This window comes from Suncus etruscus, chromosome 15, assembly GCF_024139225.1.
Source record: "Suncus etruscus isolate mSunEtr1 chromosome 15, mSunEtr1.pri.cur, whole genome shotgun sequence".
NCBI lineage: Eukaryota > Metazoa > Chordata > Mammalia > Eulipotyphla > Soricidae > Suncus > Suncus etruscus.
In genome coordinates this window covers 76,553,083-76,571,291 of record NC_064862.1, presented here as the reverse complement: position 1 = coordinate 76,571,291, position 18,209 = coordinate 76,553,083, and the positions used below count along the sequence as shown (strand labels likewise).

At 47.0% G+C, this 18,209-nt stretch overlaps 1 protein-coding gene and 1 pseudogene across 2 annotated transcripts in view; one reads left to right on the top strand and one right to left on the bottom strand.

The window, feature by feature from the left end:
- Positions 1–18,209, bottom strand: part of SMURF1 (SMAD specific E3 ubiquitin protein ligase 1) — a 70,334-nt gene that overhangs the window by 11,674 nt on the left and 40,451 nt on the right. For both annotated transcript variants that reach the window (XM_049788589.1, XM_049788590.1), the window contains exons 2-5: positions 4,080–4,118; positions 2,832–2,940; positions 1,170–1,303; positions 977–1,042 (exon numbers count right to left, since the gene is read on the bottom strand). In XM_049788589.1, the coding sequence (XP_049644546.1) occupies positions 977–1,042; positions 1,170–1,303; positions 2,832–2,940; positions 4,080–4,118 (348 nt within the window). The remainder of the gene's footprint in view (positions 1–976; positions 1,043–1,169; positions 1,304–2,831; positions 2,941–4,079; positions 4,119–18,209) is intronic.
- Positions 6,896–7,009, top strand: LOC126031424 (uncharacterized; annotated as a pseudogene).

Below are 18,209 nucleotides of genomic sequence, written 5' to 3'. Positions count from 1 at the left end.
TTTTTTTTGTTTGTTTGTTTTTGGGCCACAACCAGTGATGCTCAGGGGATACTCCTGGCTCTGCGCTCAGAAATCACTCCTGGCTTGGGAACCATATGGACGCCAGGGAACTGAACCGTGGTCCGTCCTAAGTCAGCCACGTTCGAGGCAAATGCCCTATCGCTGCGCCACTGCTCAGACCCAGGTCTTGACAATTCTTAAAGCCCAAGACAACACCTGAAAGAGCTGGGGTTCCAGTCACTCTGGGGTGCTCCTAAGCAGTGAACAATCAACACCTCAAGTCAGAACATTCTAATAAAAATGAAGTGGCAAATAGCGTTTCTGGTTAATAGATAGATCATCACACTCAAGCAAACCCTGTCAACAATGCAGCAACAGCAGCACATTTCTTCATCCTAAAGAACTCAATCCTTGGGGCCGGAGAGATAGCAATGGAGGTAAGGCATTTGCCTTTCATGCAGAAGGACAGTGGTTCGAATCCCAGCATCTCATATGGTCCCCTGTGCCTGCCAGGGGTGATTTCTGAGCATAGAGCCAGGAGTAATCCGAGTGCCACCAGGTATGACCCAAAAACCAAAAAAAAAAAAAAAGAAGAAGAAGAACTCAATCCTCTGACAGAGCGTTAAGAGTGAATCTTCTCAAAGAAACTCTCTCTTAACTCACATGTAGCCACAATGCTTGATGATTTGCATTGGAGTATAATGATGAACTACACTGAGAGAAATCCCTTAGCAAAGTATTATCCTGAAGACTATATCATAATCATTATCTTAGCTCTGAGAAGATGAAGAGAAACTGGTACAATAATAAAATCACATGAAGATGAAGCTGCCCGGGAGGGAAGAGATGGCCCCAGTGAGTGGCTTGGCCTTTGGGTACCTCGCCTTATCAGTTGCCCTCGTGTTTCCTCAGTGATGAAGAGCTGAATGTTTAGTTCTGCAAAAGCATCTCTTTATACAGATGAGAAAGTTCTTACCCACTATTTGGCCACGAACTGCATCAGTATCTGAGGGATTTAGTTTGCATAGATCCAAACGCTGGTCTGCAAACAAACAATTCAAAGCTTAACCCAGGGCCATGAAGAACTAGGGAGAGAGGCAGGAAATCTGGATTAAAGTGGAAAATGGCGCCTGAGTTGCATGAAGAGGTAGAGAATGCATGGTCCTTACATCCGGTGTCTTTCAACCTGCTGATGGCATTGGACAGCAGCCGCACACAGCCCAGGAAGCCAGCCCCTTGCTTCTTGTGAATTTTCTTGTGGTTCCACACGCTGATTGTTATAGAATCCGTTTTCCCGACATATCTGAAAACAATATACAAACTCATCTTGAACCACAAGTCAAAGTTAGGAAACCCTGCAGACTCCAACTGCTTGACTTCCGGTACAGGAGAAGCCCTTGGAAGGAAAAGGTTGGTGTGATCATCCACAGTAACAGGCTCCCAGTATGCACACAGTTGTCCCAGGCAGAGGGGGCTCAGTGGTGCAAAATGTCCCTGCAGACAGCCACATAACAATCATCTTGTAAGAAAAAATGTCTCGGGGCCGGAGAGATAGCATGGAGGTAAGGCGTTTGCCTCTCATGCAAAAGGTCATCGGTTCAAATCCCGGCGTCCCATATGGTCCCCCGTGCTCGCCAGGAGCGACTTCTGAGCATGGAGCCAGGAGTAACTCCTGAGCACTGCCGGGTGAGACCCAAAAACCAAAAAAAAAAAAGAAAAAATGTCTCTGTGTTAACAATGACACAGGATTGTGGTACGATCATGACATTCCTATTAATTAGGCATAATACAGAATATAGAACTGCAACTGGGGACTGGCTACTTACAAAAGCAGAGATCCAGCTGATGAATAAATTTAAGAAACGGTGATAAAGAGGTTATGTACATTCAGTCATGCCAAATTTTATTTTGGCTCACAGAAAGTATATTTGTACTAAAACAGTTTTTTTTTTAAATCAACAAGTGTTGGGGTCAGTCGGTTTTCACTCGACCTTGCCCCACTCTTGGAGGTGGGTTTTGTTTTCCCAATAAAGACTCCTTGAGAAGCCCAAAAGAGAAGCTGCCATCTTGGCTAGCTGTTCTGCCTGGCAGAACTACTAGCTGGTGGGATTCAGCTTACGGTGTGAGTTCCTGGTTTGTTCTTTTTTCCAATCATGTGTGTGAGTTATCTCCTGTGTCAAATTTACTACTGGATTTGAGTCTCTCATCCTATATGGAATGGGGGCATCTCACTCCCTCACTGGAGTTTGTAGAATATTCAACCTTATATTTCACAAACAAGAATCTATCTTATAAAATACTTTACTTAAATTATATACCTACATAATTTTTAAGCCTGGTGAATATGCTTAGTAATGATTATATGTGTTGACATAAAAATTACAGCCAGATTAAGATCTTGCTAAAACAGAGAAAGAGAGGACACAGCTATGGCCTTTTCAGAATAGATTGAGAGAAGTTTGAAAAGTTCGAGAACCAGTGTGAAACAGCACAGCAAAATGGCAAATTCAAGAACATCCAAGAACAAGAATTTACTCACTATCTTATTTTTAACTGGAGATGGGGTGTTAGTTAGGCCACACCTGTGGTGCTCAGGGGTGGCTCAAGGTGGTGCTGAGGGACTGTGTGACACCAGCGACTGAATCAAAGTGAGCTGCATGCAAGGCGAGTGCACTAGCTCTTGGTCTGTCTCTGGTCCAAAATGGCAGATTAGGCAGTAAGGTTGCATAGAATTTAACTGCCTTTTCTCAATTAAACACTTGCTTCTCCATGGAGCTTGCTCTCTCCTTTCCTGCTGTTTCCCCAATTGGCTTATGGGAAGTTCAACTCACAGGTCGTAGTGCTGGTTCCATTTTGGGTCCAGAGTGTTTTTCACAGTGTCTGTTGAGTGGCACTGCCCAGATCCGTCCACCACAATCTTTGCAAAAGGATCCGGGAGTCCTAGAGAAAGATGGACAGGCTCACAATCTCCACATTGGTGACAGGGGTCACCTCTGTCTCTCTTACCCCACTTTGGCTGAGTTTTAGTCACATAATGGCCCTACCAACCACCAATCTGGGGAAGCTGGTCTTAACCAGGCCTAATGCTAAAAAGTTTTTGAATGAGCAAGTGTGAAGGATGTGCATAGACATAATCTGAATGTAACCCTCTGTACCCCAAGACTCTGGAGGGGAGTAGATCTCAGCCCAGAGCACTCGAGACCACTCAGAACTGTGCAACAGGTTTGTGGGTACAAGAAGGCATGTGACAGTAGCTCGGCAAGCACCCATCGTCTGAGCCATTTCCTTGGCCCTAAAGGCCTTTCGAGTTTGAAAAAAAATTTTTTTTGCTTTTGTTTTTTTTTGGGGGGTCATACCTGGCAGCAGCACTCAGGGGTTACTCCTGGCTCTACACTCAGAAATCACTCCTGGCAGGCTCGGGGACCATATGGAACGCTAGGATTCGAACCACCATCCTTCTGCATGCAAGGCAAAGGCCTTACCTCCATGCTATCTCTCCGGCCCCTCGAGTTTGAAAATTTTTTAGGAGTGTGTGGGGTGGGGTGTTTTAGGCCACAGTGGCTGTATTTAGGACTTACTCCTGGCTCTGCACCCGGATACTCACCTGGGTTTAACTCAATCACCATGAATTACAAAGTTACAAAGAGATTTATGGCCGAGTCTCAGGGGTACTCTGTTTTAACACCAGCCTCTTCCCCAGTGTCCACTGCCCTCCTCCAATGGCCCCAAAGACCACCAGCCCCCCTCTTCCTCAATTCCTTATGACTCTGGGATTCTGACTGTTCCCTACAAAGTTTCTCTGTACTCTAAAACTATTTTTTAGGGAGCAGAGAACATTCCTCCTCCAGCAGAACTGGCTTCAATGGTGGGAGAGAAAGCCTGTGGCCAGGGAAGGGCTTCCTGGTGACAAATTCCCCAACACCTCCATGTTTGGCCTCAGCCAGTGGGAAGTGGAGTTTGTCATCAAGGGCCAGTAGAAGGCTGGGGCTTGGAGAATAATATTCCCACAGGTTCTGTTTTTCCAGTTTATCATTGTGCTAACAATAAGATTGTAAGAGCAAAAAGGGAAGTTGACTTACTGAAGAAGTCTTTCTTCGCAAGGTTCTTGGCACACAATACTAGAAGAAAACAGAAACAGTCCAGGTTACCATTTATGACGGTACTTTCACAGCTAGTTGGGCTATGCCCTCCCCTATGTGCACAAGTCCTGAGCCCCAGGGATCTGGTCTGGGTCTGGGTGAAGTTAACTGGGGGTAGGAAGGTGGTTCTCGTCGGGGACCTGATACCTTAGAAAAAGAAAGAGTAGGGAAAGGTGGTAACCCACAGTTCAGAGGAGAGTCCCCTCTCAAGCTTTCTGGGGCAGGTTCCTTGCCTGCCCGCTTTTCCAATCCTGAGAAAGACATTGCTTGCTCTTTGAGCCACTTCGTTAGCACCCAAATGGAGACACTACTCAGGATTTGCAACAGCCAACTAAAAGATTCTGAAGCTTTTCTTGTGGGTTGTCTTCCAAATTCAACACTGCACGAAATAAAAACTGACAACTAAAATGTGATTTTCTTCTGGACCAGAATTAGTACAGAGGTTAAGTTTGCCTTGCATGTCACCCACCTGGTTGATCCAGCAATGTATATATGATCCCTACACACTGCAAGGAGTGATCCCTAAGCACAGAGCCAGGAATAATAAATCCTGAGCACCACTGGGTATGCACCCAGACCCCAAAATATTTTTTTTAATCTGAGAATCAACAAATACAAGATGATTTTGTATAAACTTAAAAGTTTAACTACACAATTGGGATTGCTGATTTGATCGTCGAGCTTCAGAGAGGATGAAGGAAACCAGTTCAAAGTCAGACCTGAAGAGTAGCCCTTAGTACATCTGCTGACAGCAGGAAGAACAGTACAGTTTTCAGAATCGCCTCCACCCATCTACTGTTCTGCCCTTCAATCTGAGATTATGGGGTGCAACAACAGGTATGCCAAAGGGGAAGGGGATGACATGTAACTGCTTTTCTCCAGGAGACCATATGTGGCTCCCTGGGGCAGTCCCTACCCTACTCACAGGCCCTGTTTCCTGCTGCTAGGGAGAAGGGAAAAGCGTTTGCAGGCTCACTCTGCTTCTGGACGCACGTAGAAGGAACAGGCTTGGTTGAGACGAGAAGCATTCTATTATAAAACACAGGTGCTTTCCCGGAGCTGACAAGAACACAGGGGTCCCTCCAACACACATACACATGCAAGGCACTGGCTTCATCCTCCTGAGGCCTGAGACAAACAGAATGGACTGTTTTCCTGGTCAATCTAGAACCTTCTCTTGCCTACTCTCCCACTCATCCTCCGAGGGCAGCTTCCTCCTGCTCTCTCTGCAGCACCACTGGCTCATCGCTTCTGAGGCTCTGGCCCCTCGACCTCAAGCCTAAACCCGCCCATTCCCCAGCCTCCCTGTCCACAGAGGCGGTCTGTCTGTCTGCCTCTGGGGATAGGACAGGCCTCCTTTAGAATGAGACTCCCAAAGGCCCCCCAGGGTTATATTCTCACTGGTGCCAAGATGGAAAGCTCAGGACAAGCAAATGAAGCAAGTGAATTTCAGTGCTGTGCCACATTCTGGCAGTGGCCCATTCCTGCTCCAATACTGAAGAGCTTCCTCTGGGCCCAGGATGGTGCCTCCACATAGCATGATCCTTGCCACAGGTTTCAACCTGGGCACCAAAACAATATAAACCAAAGCTCCCTTAATGAAGTACTTCATTTTGCTTTTCTTTAATGAGGCTCAAAGACAGTGTTATAGAGCTGACTTGGGTATGATCCCAGAAATGATCCCTCATATGGTTCCCCAAAAATCAGCAGGAATGATCCCTAAGCAGTGTCAGGAGTAAGCTCTGAGCACCACTGGCTGTGAGCCAAAAACCAAAGATAATTACATTTTTATAATGACGGCAACAGTTTTGGTACATACTCCTACATACTCCTGGCACAGTATTCCAGGGACCATGAGGTGCTGGAGATCACACTGGGGCTCCCCAGTGTAATGCCTAGTGCTCCTGGAGCCCCTTAAGCTCACTCCCCGGGACCAGCAGTGCCATTTCTAGTGTCTGGGCAGCAGCTACTCCATAAGCTTTCGGGGTGATGCTCCGCCCTTACCCATTTCCTTTAGCCCGTCTGCTCACTCTGCACTCGTAGGGACTCTCCACCTAAACACGGCTCCCCTGAACTCTGGTGAATGGGCGACCACAGGGAACCAGAGAACAGCAGGAGTCAGTGACCAGGAGGCCCTGCTTGCCAGAGCTTATCAGTAGAGCCTGGGACAGCCAAAGTGGCCTACCCCTCTCTGCCTGACACGGGGGAAGATTCCATTCTCTAGTCTGGCCATGCCAGCAAAGGTCCCATGCAGACATCTGCCAGCCCAGAGGAAGGCTCCTGTGCTTCAGGGCAGCCTACTCTCGCCGCCAGCCACACTCCACAAAGGCCAAAACTCCAGTTCAGCCACAAAGCTAAGAGCCCCAACATCATACCCAGAACTTCCCTCTCCCACATATTTCTCCCCCTCTCCCCACCACAGTCTAGATTCCAGGGGATAAGAAACTGGTTTCAAACACCCCCCTTGCTTAAGATGCAAGTGCCAGAGCTTCATCTTCTCTGAAAATTTTCATCTAAAACATGAATGACCAAATCTCGACTTTGATCTCCAGAGGGCGCCAGCGATGCCTGGAAAGGCATAGCAACAGGTTGGGCCAGGCAGGAAGCTTGGGCCAGACCCAGCACCACTTGATCCTGGAGATGCCAGAAGTGACTCCCAAGTATATCTGAGTGTGGCACCCAAACAAGTTCGACAGAGCTCATCTCACCCCCCCTCCCGCAAACCCAGGGTAGGGGGTGTACAGAAATGCTGTGAAAAAAAGGGCTTCTGCCGTGACTGGCACACGCCGGGCAGCTCGGTTGCTCTGCGTGCGGAATCGAAATCAAGAAATGCTGTGGGAGAAAATGTCATCTCTGTTCATTGGACAGTACTCGGCCTCACCCTTGGGACATGTGCCAGCGCCCCACCTCTCCTGGGGCCTACAGCAGCAGGATGGGACACAGGAGCTCCCTGAGCCCTCTTTCTGGGGTATAAGAAAGGTCCAGGGGGCCGGAGAGATAGCATGGAGGTAAGGCGTTTGCCTTGCATGCAGAAGGACGGTGGTTCAAATCCCAGGATCTCATATGGTCCCCCGAGCCTGCCAGGAGCAATATCTGAGTGTAGAGTCAGAGGAACCCCTGACAAAAAATAAGATAAAATAAAACTACCTTAAAAGAAAAAGAAGGAAGGAAGGGAGGGAGGGAGGGAGGGAGGGAGGGAGGGAGGGAGGGAGGGAGGGAGGGAGGGAGGGAGGGAGGGAGGGAGGGAGGGAGGGAAGGAGGGAGGGAAGGAAGGAAGGAGGGAAGGAGGGAAGGAGAGAAGGAAGGAAGGAGGGAAGGAAGGAAGGAAGGAAGGAAGGAAGGAAGGAAGGAAGGAAGGAAGGAAGGAAGGAAGGAAGGAAGGAAGGAAGGAAGAAGAAGGAAGGAAGGAAGAAAGAAAGAAAGAAAGAAAGAAAGAAAGAAAGAAAGAAAGAAAGAAAGAAAGAAAGAAAGAAAGAAAGAAAGAAAGAAAGAAAGAAAGAAAGAAAGAAAGAAAGAAAGAAAGAAAGAAAGAAGCCGGGCGGTGGCGCTGGAGGTAAGGTGCCTGCCTTGCCTGCGCTAGCCTAGGACGGACCGCGGTTCGATCCCCCGGCGTCCCATTTGGTCCCCCAAGCCAGGAGTGACTTCTGAGCGCATAGCCAGGAGTAACTCCTGAGCGTCACCGGGTGTGGCCCAAAAACCAAAAAAAGAAAGAAAGAAAGATAGATCCAGGAAGATTCAGGGGCCCTATCACTACAGTTTAAACAAAATCATCTACCTTTGAAAACTTCCTGTCTGGGGCCCGGAGAGATAGCACAGAGGCATTTGCCTTGCAAGCAGCCGATCCAGGACCAAAGGTGATTGGTTCGAATCCCGGTGTCCCACATGGTCCCCCGTGCCTGCCAGGAGCTATTTCTGAGCAGACAGCCAGGAGTAACCCCTGAGCACTGCCGGGTGTGACCCAAAAACCAAAAAAAAAAAAAAAAAAAAAAAAAAAAAAGAAAACTTCCTGTCTGCCACCATACTAGGGCCAGTGCAGTGGCACAAGCAGTAGGGCATTTGCCTTGCGCGCGCTAACCTAGGACAGTCAGCTGTTCAATACCCTGGCGTCCCATATGGTCCCCCAAGCCAGGAGCAATTTCTGAGCACATAGCCAGGAATAACCCCTGAGCGTCACCGGTTGTGGTCCATTCCCCCCAAAACAAAACAAACAAATAAAAAAAACTACACTAGACCAACAGTAGAGCCAGTGTGCTTTCCTCAACAGAAGTTATCCTAAAACGTTTCCTGACTAAAAGAATTGGAAACCAGACTTCATCTCAGAAACTGTCTAACTTCTCACCTGTGTGCCAGGAAGCAAGGAACACAGAACAGGCATAAATCCAGAACTCAGTAAATGTTGGCTGAATTCAAAGAACAGTGTATGCATCGATGGATGAATGAATGAATAAATCGATGAATGGATGGATAAACGGTTGGATGGATGGATAAATGAATGGGTGGATGAATGACTAAATGTATGAATGGATGAATGGGTGGATGAATGAATGAGATGAAGGAATGAATAAATGAATATGAACCTTCCTACACATGAAATCCAGAACCTGCAGCTTTGCACATACTCTGCCACCTCAAACTTCAACAAATTCTATGCTTTAATTTTCTCTTTTGCAGAATCAGGGACAAAAACTAGGGCCTCACACATGTAAGTACACTGCCTCAGCTTCATCCCCAGCCCGGTTCATGCCATTTCCTAAGGATTTGTGCATCTGAATGGTACTGGGCAGCAGGGGTTGCGGGTGTTTCTGCAGTGTCAGAACAGTCACAATTGCAGGAAGGAGAACCAAGTCATAGCCCACATTGCTGTGCACGGACAGAGCCCTAAGATGTGAAAGGCCATTTACATCCTGAGTGAAGAATGACTCCCAGGGACTACTGAAATACATTGATGAAACCACCAGGGACCTCCTAATGACAGAACAAGACAGGCCCCCCAGGAAACATCGACCAAGGATCCTACCCTGTGGGTTTTGTTTTGTTTTTTGTTTTTTGTTTTTTGTTTTTTTTTGGCTTTTGGGTCACACCCAGCAGCACTCAGGGGTTATTCCTAGCTCTAGGTTCAGAAATTGCTCCTGGCAGGCTCGGGGGACCATATGGGATGCCAGGATTCGAATCACCGTCCTTCTGCATGCAAGGCAAATGCCCTACTCCAGGCTATCTCTCCGGCCCCTTATTTTTTGTTTGTTTTTTATTTTTTAGGCCATACCCGGTGACACTCAGGGGTTCCTCCTGGCTCTGCGCTCAGAAATTGCTCCTGACTTGGGGAGGACCATCTTAAGTTAGCACCGGCAAGGCAGACGCCTTACCGCTTGTGCCACCGCTCCAGCCCTATATTTGATTTCTTGAAGTACTAAAGAGCAGAACAGATACACAGATACTCACCTAGCATGATGAGACTTTTTTTTTTGTCTGGGGGCCACACCTGGCAATGCTCAGGGGTTACTCCTAGCTCTATGCTCAGAAATTGCTCTGGGAGACCATATGGAATGCCGGGAATCAAACCCGGATGGGCCACATGCGAGGCAAACACCCTCCCTACTGTGCTATTTCTCTGGCCCCTGATAAGGCTTTCTATCCTCTGAGCATAAGCCTGCCAAGGAAGCCTAGGAACTGTTTCTCAACCATGGGAGACAGAACACAGGCACTGAGATTAGATAAAGGTGACTGAAGGGCACCAGCAGAGTCCAGAGTAGATCCTCCTTAAAGAAAGATGCAAAGTTCTGTCCCAAAACACCATTCTAAGATCCTGCCCCTCTGAAGACCCACAGTAAGGAGAAGATTTCTCACCCCAACCCAGCCCAGAGAGTACTTGCTGACTTTATCCAGGAGGCGAAAAGAAGGGGGTTCTCACAGACACCTCTGGAGCCTCTCCTAAGGTCCAGTGTTGAACAGCCAGAAAACCTGGTCTGGGTTATTCTGCACCCAGTCTCAGTCGCTCTGGTCTCAGGAACTACAGCACCCAGCAGGTGGAGGATCACTTGGAGAGGGTGAGGTAACTGAGGGGCCTCCACCTGCCAAGGTCAGGCCCAGGATGTCGAGGAAGCGGCTCTCAGACCAACCTCACTCAGTTCAAGAGTCCGGGAACAAACCCTATTACTCTTGTCTCCCAAAGGCTGGACAGCCACAGGGTCAGGAAGGAAATAGATGGAATCCCACAGGGTGTCATCAGTCAGACTAGATGCAAAGTCCATTCGAAAAGGAAAGGAGCTTCGTTAACAGGAAATAATTCAGTGAGGGGAAATAACCCCATGGATCACGGACATCTTCATGTGCCTGCCTGCCTCTGGACATTCACAGAAGGAAGCTAGATTATCAAAAACTAAGCTAAGGGGCCAGAGTGATAGCACGGTGGGGAGGGTGTTTACCTTGCGGCCAGCCTGGAGGAGCCTGCCAGGTGATTTCTGAGTGCAGAACCAAGAATAACCCCTGAGCACCGGCAGGTGTGGCCCCCAAAACAAAACAATAAAATAAAAAAAATTATTTATATATATATACTTAAAAAGCAAAACTAAGCTAAGACCCTACCTCCGGACAATCAGACCAAACCTAGAACAGATAGACTAGAGAAAACATGCAATAATGAGTGCCAGAGAAATGGGCCCGAGTCCAGGTTTTACATGCAGAAGGACCAGGTTGGATTCCTGGCAACACACTGTACTAAGCGTGGCCCAGCACCTACCTCATTCTATCCCTCCCCCAACCCACCCCCCAAAAAAGGTAATAACAACTAAGAAAGTTTTATCAACATTTGAGCCAACAAAGGAGACATTAGTGTAATGCAGAGAGGCCAGTGAAACCCCAGTTAACACCAGGTTAGCCAGGTACCACCACACACCATGGCACCCCAAGCTAACAAAGCAATCACAGCCATGGAGAATAGTGGTTTCTTCCTTTCATCTCTGCATGGGACTGAAGGAACTGAAGGAAATTCATGGTATTACTGTTTTTTAATAATACTTTGGTAAGTATTTAGCCATTATTCACCTTCCAGTGTAAGTCCATGTAAAATTACCTGGCTTCATTTAGTGGAGGAAAAACCAAAGCTTGGAGTGTGCAGTAAGTGCAAGAAGATATGGTACTCTAGGAAAGAGAGAGCCATGTACTCCCCAGACCATGCTCCCTCAGAGGACAACTCGGTCCTCTGAGGACAACTTGAAGAACAAGACCAGACACAGCACAAAAATTCTCCAAGCTAAACAGCAAGTAGTAACATCAAAAGTTCTTTAAAGTGGGGGCCGGAGAGATAGCATGGAGGTAAGGCGTTTGCCTTTCATGCAGGAGGTCATCAGTTCAAATCCCGGAGCCCCATATGGTCCCCTGTGCCTGCCAGGAGCAATTTCTGAGCCTGGAGCCAGAAATAACCCCTGAGCACTGCCGGGTGTGACCCAAAAACCACAAAAAAAAAAAAAAAAAAAAAAAAAAAAGTTCTTTAAAGTGAAAATAAAAGGTTCACCCAAGAGAAATACTCATATGGGACCAGAGTGATAGCACAGTGGTAGGGCATTCGCCTTATACTCGGCAGACCCGGGACCAACCTAGGTTCAATCCCCCGTCATCTCATATGGTCCCCCAAGCTTGCCAGGAATAACACCTGAGCACTGCTGGATGTGGGAGAGGGAGAAGGAGATAGGGAGGGAAGAAGGTGGGGGAGAGAGACAGACAGACAGACAGACAGACAGACAGACATGTATCTACACTCAATACCAGGGTTTGTATGCACTTAAAACTGAGGACCAGAGCAGCCAGCAAGAGCCAGCAAGAGCAGCACGGTCTCCCCAGAGGAAACTAAGCAGTGGTGCACCTAGCGGGGGCAAAATGATGAATGATCAGCGCTCGAAGGTACCATGTGAGGCACCAGACAATGTAACGCTCACTGGCCTTTATTCGACAGAAAGCACAAATCAACAAAATGAACACAGAACACTTCGGTGGGGCCAGGCCACCCATCAGCACAACAAGGGGCTGATAGGAAGGCCAGGAGAAAGCAGGCCAGGCTCTCACTGCTGAAGAGGCACCTGTGTCCCGTCAAATATTTATTTAGAAACTAACCACAGGAGCAAGTAGGACAGAATAGAAAGTCCAAATATAGACCCATGCTATGTAGGAGATCAATAGGTTTCAAAGGTGCCAGGGTTGGGAAATTCAATGAGGGAGGCAAAAGGAGAGAAAGAGAGAGAAGGAAGAGGACTCTTTTGAGCCAGAGAACAGAATGCCCAGGTGAAATCAATGAACTATCCTTAAGAAAAAAATTAAGATACATGACCTTATGTTATATGCAAAAACTAACTAGACAGTCACCCTGTTCGAACTGGGCCAGCTCCATAGACTCAGCTCTTTTCTTTTCCTTTTTTTTTTTTTTTTGGGGGGGGCCCACACCTGGTGACACTCAGAGATTACTCCTGGCTATGCGCTCAGAAATCACTCCTGGCTTGGGGGACCACATGGGATGCTGGGGATCAAACCCAGGTTAGTCCTGGGTTGGCCACATGCAAGGCGAACACCCTACCACTGCCCTATCGCTCCAGACCAGAATGCTGGCCAGAGGACAGGGTGGGCCACGCCCCTGCCCTGCTGCATCCTTCACCCAGAATCACTGTCTCCAAGATGGCCCCATTACTGACCTTCTATGATTCCCTCGGGGACACCGATCTGACCACACTTCAAGTACACTGGTCTGAGGGCTGATGTCACAAGGGTTTTTTGAGCGAGTGGACTCTCCCCATATCTTCCTTTTTCCAAGAAGCTTGGCAGCTTAGTATATGCTCCGAAAAGTTCTAGCATCAGTAATAATGCTTTGAATTTCTGGACAACTTTATTTCTTTGATGCTATCATCCCTATAAGAGCATACCAATTTAACGAAATAAACAAATAACAAGAGCTTAAACTTCTGCTATTGTATTGAAGACTTAATTGAAGATGTAATAATTTTCACAAATGTGTCCGCTACTATACATTTTCTTTTTTCTTTCTTTCTTTTTTTGGGGGGGTTTTGGTTTTTGAGTCACACCCGGTAGCGCTCAGGGGGTTACTCCTGGCTCTATGCGCAGAAATAGCTCCTGGCTGGCTCAGGGGGCCATACAGGATGCCGGGACTCAAACCATCGTCCTTCTGCATGCAAGGCAAATTGCCCCGTCTCCAGGCTATCTCTCCGGCCCCTTTTCTTTCTTTTTTTAAATTCTTCTCTTCCATTTAATTTTTTTCTTTCTATTTTTTTCAATAGCTTTGCTTACAGTTATCTGGAAACAAATTTATTATGATCAACTATGTCAACTATGTGATGCATGTTCTTTAAATAAATTTAAAAATAAATAAGCTGACAGGAAATGGGGCACAGTCTTAAATATAAAACTAAATACCAGATCATCCATACCAGAGGCTGTTAGAGAGTGAAAAAGGAAGAGAAAGAGTGTGTATGTCCTTCCTGGAGCTTTCGCTCATGACAGTGATGTTCTGAGCTTACTGGTTACAACGCTAGATAGCTAAATGTCATGGTTTCTTATGCCTGTTTTTAAATTGAGCATTTCTTCTGATTGTTGAGCTGTGAGCTTCTCATATATCCTTTTGTTAGATAGGCACGTTCTCTTGTATTAAAAGAACATCAAAACTAATGTGAGAAACTAATCAGAATCAATGAAAACTAAACTATTGTATACTAAATGCATATCATATGATTAACTTCATTAAAAATTTTTTTGGAACGAGTAGAATGTTTGCCTTCCATATGACTGACCCAGGTTCAATCCCCAGAACTCCATATGGTTCCCTGAGCCTGCCATGAGAAATTTATGAGCACAGAGCCAGGAGTAAAAACCTGAGCGCTGCCAGGTGTGCCCCCACCCAAACAAAAAGATTGGAGAACTATAAAATAAAATCCAGTTTGTGAAACCACCCCGGGCACCGTTTTCTTTTTTTGTTTGTTTGTTTTTTTTTGGGGGGGGGGGCCACATCCTGCAGCACTCAGGGGTTACTTCAGGCTCTGCACTCAGAAATTGCTCCTGGCAGGCTCAGGGGACCATATGGGATGCTGAGGATCAAACCCAATCTGTCCCAGGTTGGAGCGTGCAAAGCAAATGCCCTATCCCTGTGACACTGTGTTTCTTTTTTTATCTTTTTCTTTTTTTGGGGGGGGTGTGCTCAGGGGTTACTCCTGGCTGTCTGCTCAGAAATAGCTCCTGGCAGGCACGGGGGGGGGGGGGGGGGGGAGGGGGGGACACGGGACCATATGGGACACCGGGATTCGAACCAACCTCCTTTGGTCCTGGATCGGCTGCTTGCAAGGCAAACGCCGCTGTGCTATCTCTCCAGGCCCCGACACTGTGTTTCTAAATCCCACACAGAGGTTCTGAGGAAGCAGGGTAGCAGTTAAGAAATAATAAGCCAAGCCAGTCAGGAGAGTGTAATGGAGTCAGTGGCTTCTCATTGTGTCTGCCTGAGCCACAAGCCAAAACTCACTCTTTCTTTATTAAACCAATTCCCAATACCAAAAGAGGGGAGGGAGAGGTAGAGGAAGAGATAGAAAGGGATAAAGAGAGAAAGAGAAAGGAAAGGGAGAGAGAGAAAGAGGGTAAAGGAGAAAGAGAGGGAAGGAGGGAGAGAAAGAGTAGCTATCCAGTGGGTTTTTACATATCAAAGGAAGAGCTTTAAAGAGGAGGAAGTTGGGGGATGCCTTGCTTTGGGTTAGTAACTGGGTGTCATCTTACAGAGAACCAGAACATAGGGAACAGTACATAGTCTTACACATATCCAACCTGGTTCCATCTCTGGCACCACATGCCCAACAGAGATCCCTGAGTGCAGAATCAGAAGGAAGCCCTGAGCATCACTAGATGTGCACCAAAACAAACAAGCTAAAAAATTTTTACAAAGCTTCTAACTCAAGAAGAAAACAGTACTTCATCACAATTAGTCTGAAATAAGATGAAGTTTGATCTCCCAAGTTTCTTGGGGAGAAAAAGATTAAAAAACTTTGTTTTTTGCATTTTTATAGTATTGATCAAGTACATTTGGATGAATGACTATGTAACCTGCCTAAAAATCAGACTGCCTCATGACTGTCAATTTCAAAGCAATAAGTGTCTCAAATGAAATCTCCACTTCCTGCTAGTTCAAATTCGAATTTGGCTTCAAACACTACTTCATATCACATACACAAACACACAGTGGGCACACAGGCTGGCGGCTGGGTTCTGTCCAGAGCACTTCCTAACATCCTTCCACAACTGTGAACCAAGAGTCTGGCTGACTACACCAGGGCAGTCCTGGGAAGTGCCACTGCCCTGTTGCTGGGAGCCAGTTCAATCCTGGGGTCCAGCTGACATCCTACAGCTTTCCAGTTAGGCCAAGTTATTTTTGCTTTTCCCAAGCCTACAAATGTGCTTGCTGCTTCCTACACATGTCCAGTTTGCCTTGACTTGTATTCTGAGGGTGACTTTTTCCCCCGACAACATCCCTGCATTTATTTCAGAAAGTTCAGAGTTCCAGGAGTTACTTCTGTGAGGTGCAGATCCTATGGAGTCTGAATGAGCATCTGTTGCCAAGTCTCTGATCATAGGTAACTCCACGCATCTACACTCCTGCCTTCTGCCTCTGTACTTTCCTGCCTCCACCTCCCAACATTTCCTAACCTGCTGGACTGTCCCCATTGTCTTTTCAGGACATCAGTCAATGTGGTATTTTCTCCATTTCTCCCTCCAGAACATTTCAACACCAGTTGCTGTGCTAACTGGGGTAACACACTTTCCTGGGGCCCTCACCTCACCCAGCATCCAGCCTGTGGGGCAGCCCTGCGATGGGCTTCTCTGCTTAGGGGTGTGCACTCCAGAACCCTTTCTGAGTGCTACGTAGCTCCACAGTCTGAAGGGCCATAGTTCCTTCTGCATTCGACGGAGCAGAGTGTCAGTAGCAGCCTTTGTGCAGACACACGTTCCCTGCTCCAGCCCTCCGATGTCAAATCACTGAGTCTGTGATACGGCCACAGGGCTACAGGCATATCCGCCACCTGCTCTGCTCTACAGACTTGCCCCTATGGGTCTCCCTTTCCTGGACACAGGAGATGCTTTGGTTTTCTATCAATATGAACAGGCTTATCTCCTTCTGGTAACAGCCCCTTTCAGTTATTTCTTTTGCAAGTATTTCCTCATGTGGTCCTTGCATTATTTTTCACATTTGTTTTACACAATTAGGCTTGAGTATGTTATAGTGATTTTTGACTTCCAACACTGCTTTCCTTGGGAATTAAAGCCACCTGCTGTCTAAAGCAACCTGAAAGAAAACTTTTTCTCCTGTGTGGCCCATACAGACATGCAGACAGATAAGAAGGACCTCCTTCGGGTTCTGCAACTTGTCCCTGGTGGGCCTGGGCTACCACTGCCCCTCAACCTGGTGAGTTTGTCTTTGTGAAGTAGCCTCCTTGTTGTTTTTTTTTGTTGTTGTTGTTGTTTGTTTGTTTTGGGGTCACACCCGGCGGTGCTCAGGGGTTACTCCTAGCTCTGTGCTCAGAAATTGCTCCTGGCAGGCATAGGGGACCATGTGGGATGCCAGAATTCGAACCACTCCATCCTGGATCGGCTGAGTATAAGGCAAATGTCCTACTGCTGTGCTATCTCTCCATCCCCAAGTCGCCTCCTTGTTAAAGTGCCCCTGAACTTGCCAAATTGATCCTCTGGCCCCTGCTCTCTACCCAGTGTAATCCATTCCGGGATGGAGGGGCTGTGGGTGTATACTCCAGCCTGCAGGCTACAGAGGCAGGCCATGTCCTTCTTGTCTTCCCTGCACTGGGGGGCCTCTTGTGGTGATACGAAAAACAGTCCCCAGGTTGCACTAAGTCACTATCTGAGCCTGAGAAGGCCGTGCTGTGCTCACAGGAAACATGAATCAGAGAAGCCCCTTCAGGCACGACTCAAGAGTTCAACATTCATCCTCATCAAAAAGTATTACATAAGAGAGCTTATTAATAGCACTGTAAATCACAGTAAAAGAAGAGTTAGAGAAAGAAAAAGTCTGATTTAATGAGATAAAAAGTACGACATTAAACAACTTGAAACAGAAAGAGTGTCCAGCAGTTGGGAGACTCTAGTCCTGTGTCTGCGGTGGCCTGAGACCAGGGGAACCAACTCTGCAATTCTGCTGCTGAGGACTTTCAGGTCTGGAATGGCGGGCACTCAGGCTGAACACAGGAACAGACCGCAAGTTCCAGCTCCCACAGCCCTGGGGGCTGGAACAAGAGGAAGAAATGAGAAGAGGCAGGAGTGAGCCTTCTAACCACCTGACCCTGAGGGCAGAGGGTTGCAGTACTCACTTTGTTCCCATTGACATTCAGCATCTTACTTATTATATATGCTCTTTACCATCACTAACATCTTTATATTTAGAAGACATTTCAAAACAAACCTGAATCACAGGGGCCCGAAAGGCAGTCTATGGGGTAAGGCCATCCTTGGCACCCCACCTGATCTCTGACTGCAGAGCCAGGTGTGGCTCCTAAACAATAACAAATTAATCCAATGCAAAGCACAGCAGGTAAAGCCTTTGTCTTGCATGTGGCAGACTAGGGTTTGATCCCTGTGCCCTTAGCCACTAGGAATGAGCCCTAAACTCAGAGCCAGGAATATGCCCTGAGCATCCCTGGTATGTATGGCCCAAGTGCAAAACCAAAACCAAACCAAAGCTCCCAAGTCTGAGATTGTTCCGTTTCCTTTCCACTCATCTTAAAGCCCCCCGCTCCCTGCTGTTGTTTTCAATGCAGCTACAGAAATGGTGTAAGGATATATAAATATTACTACCACATACATATATTATATTTTGCCTGGAAATTATTTTTAAAATTATCCAAAATTTGGAAATGGATTTATTATCAAATTCAAGGAGAAAAAAAATTAAATAAAATAAAAGCAATGTAGCAACCTTCCTAAATGGCATTAACTACCAAACTGCCAGAACCCTAAAAGTGACCCCAATTCTGCAGTGTTTGTGCAGCCTCTTCATTAAAGTCCTTGTACAGAAATCTGTTCATC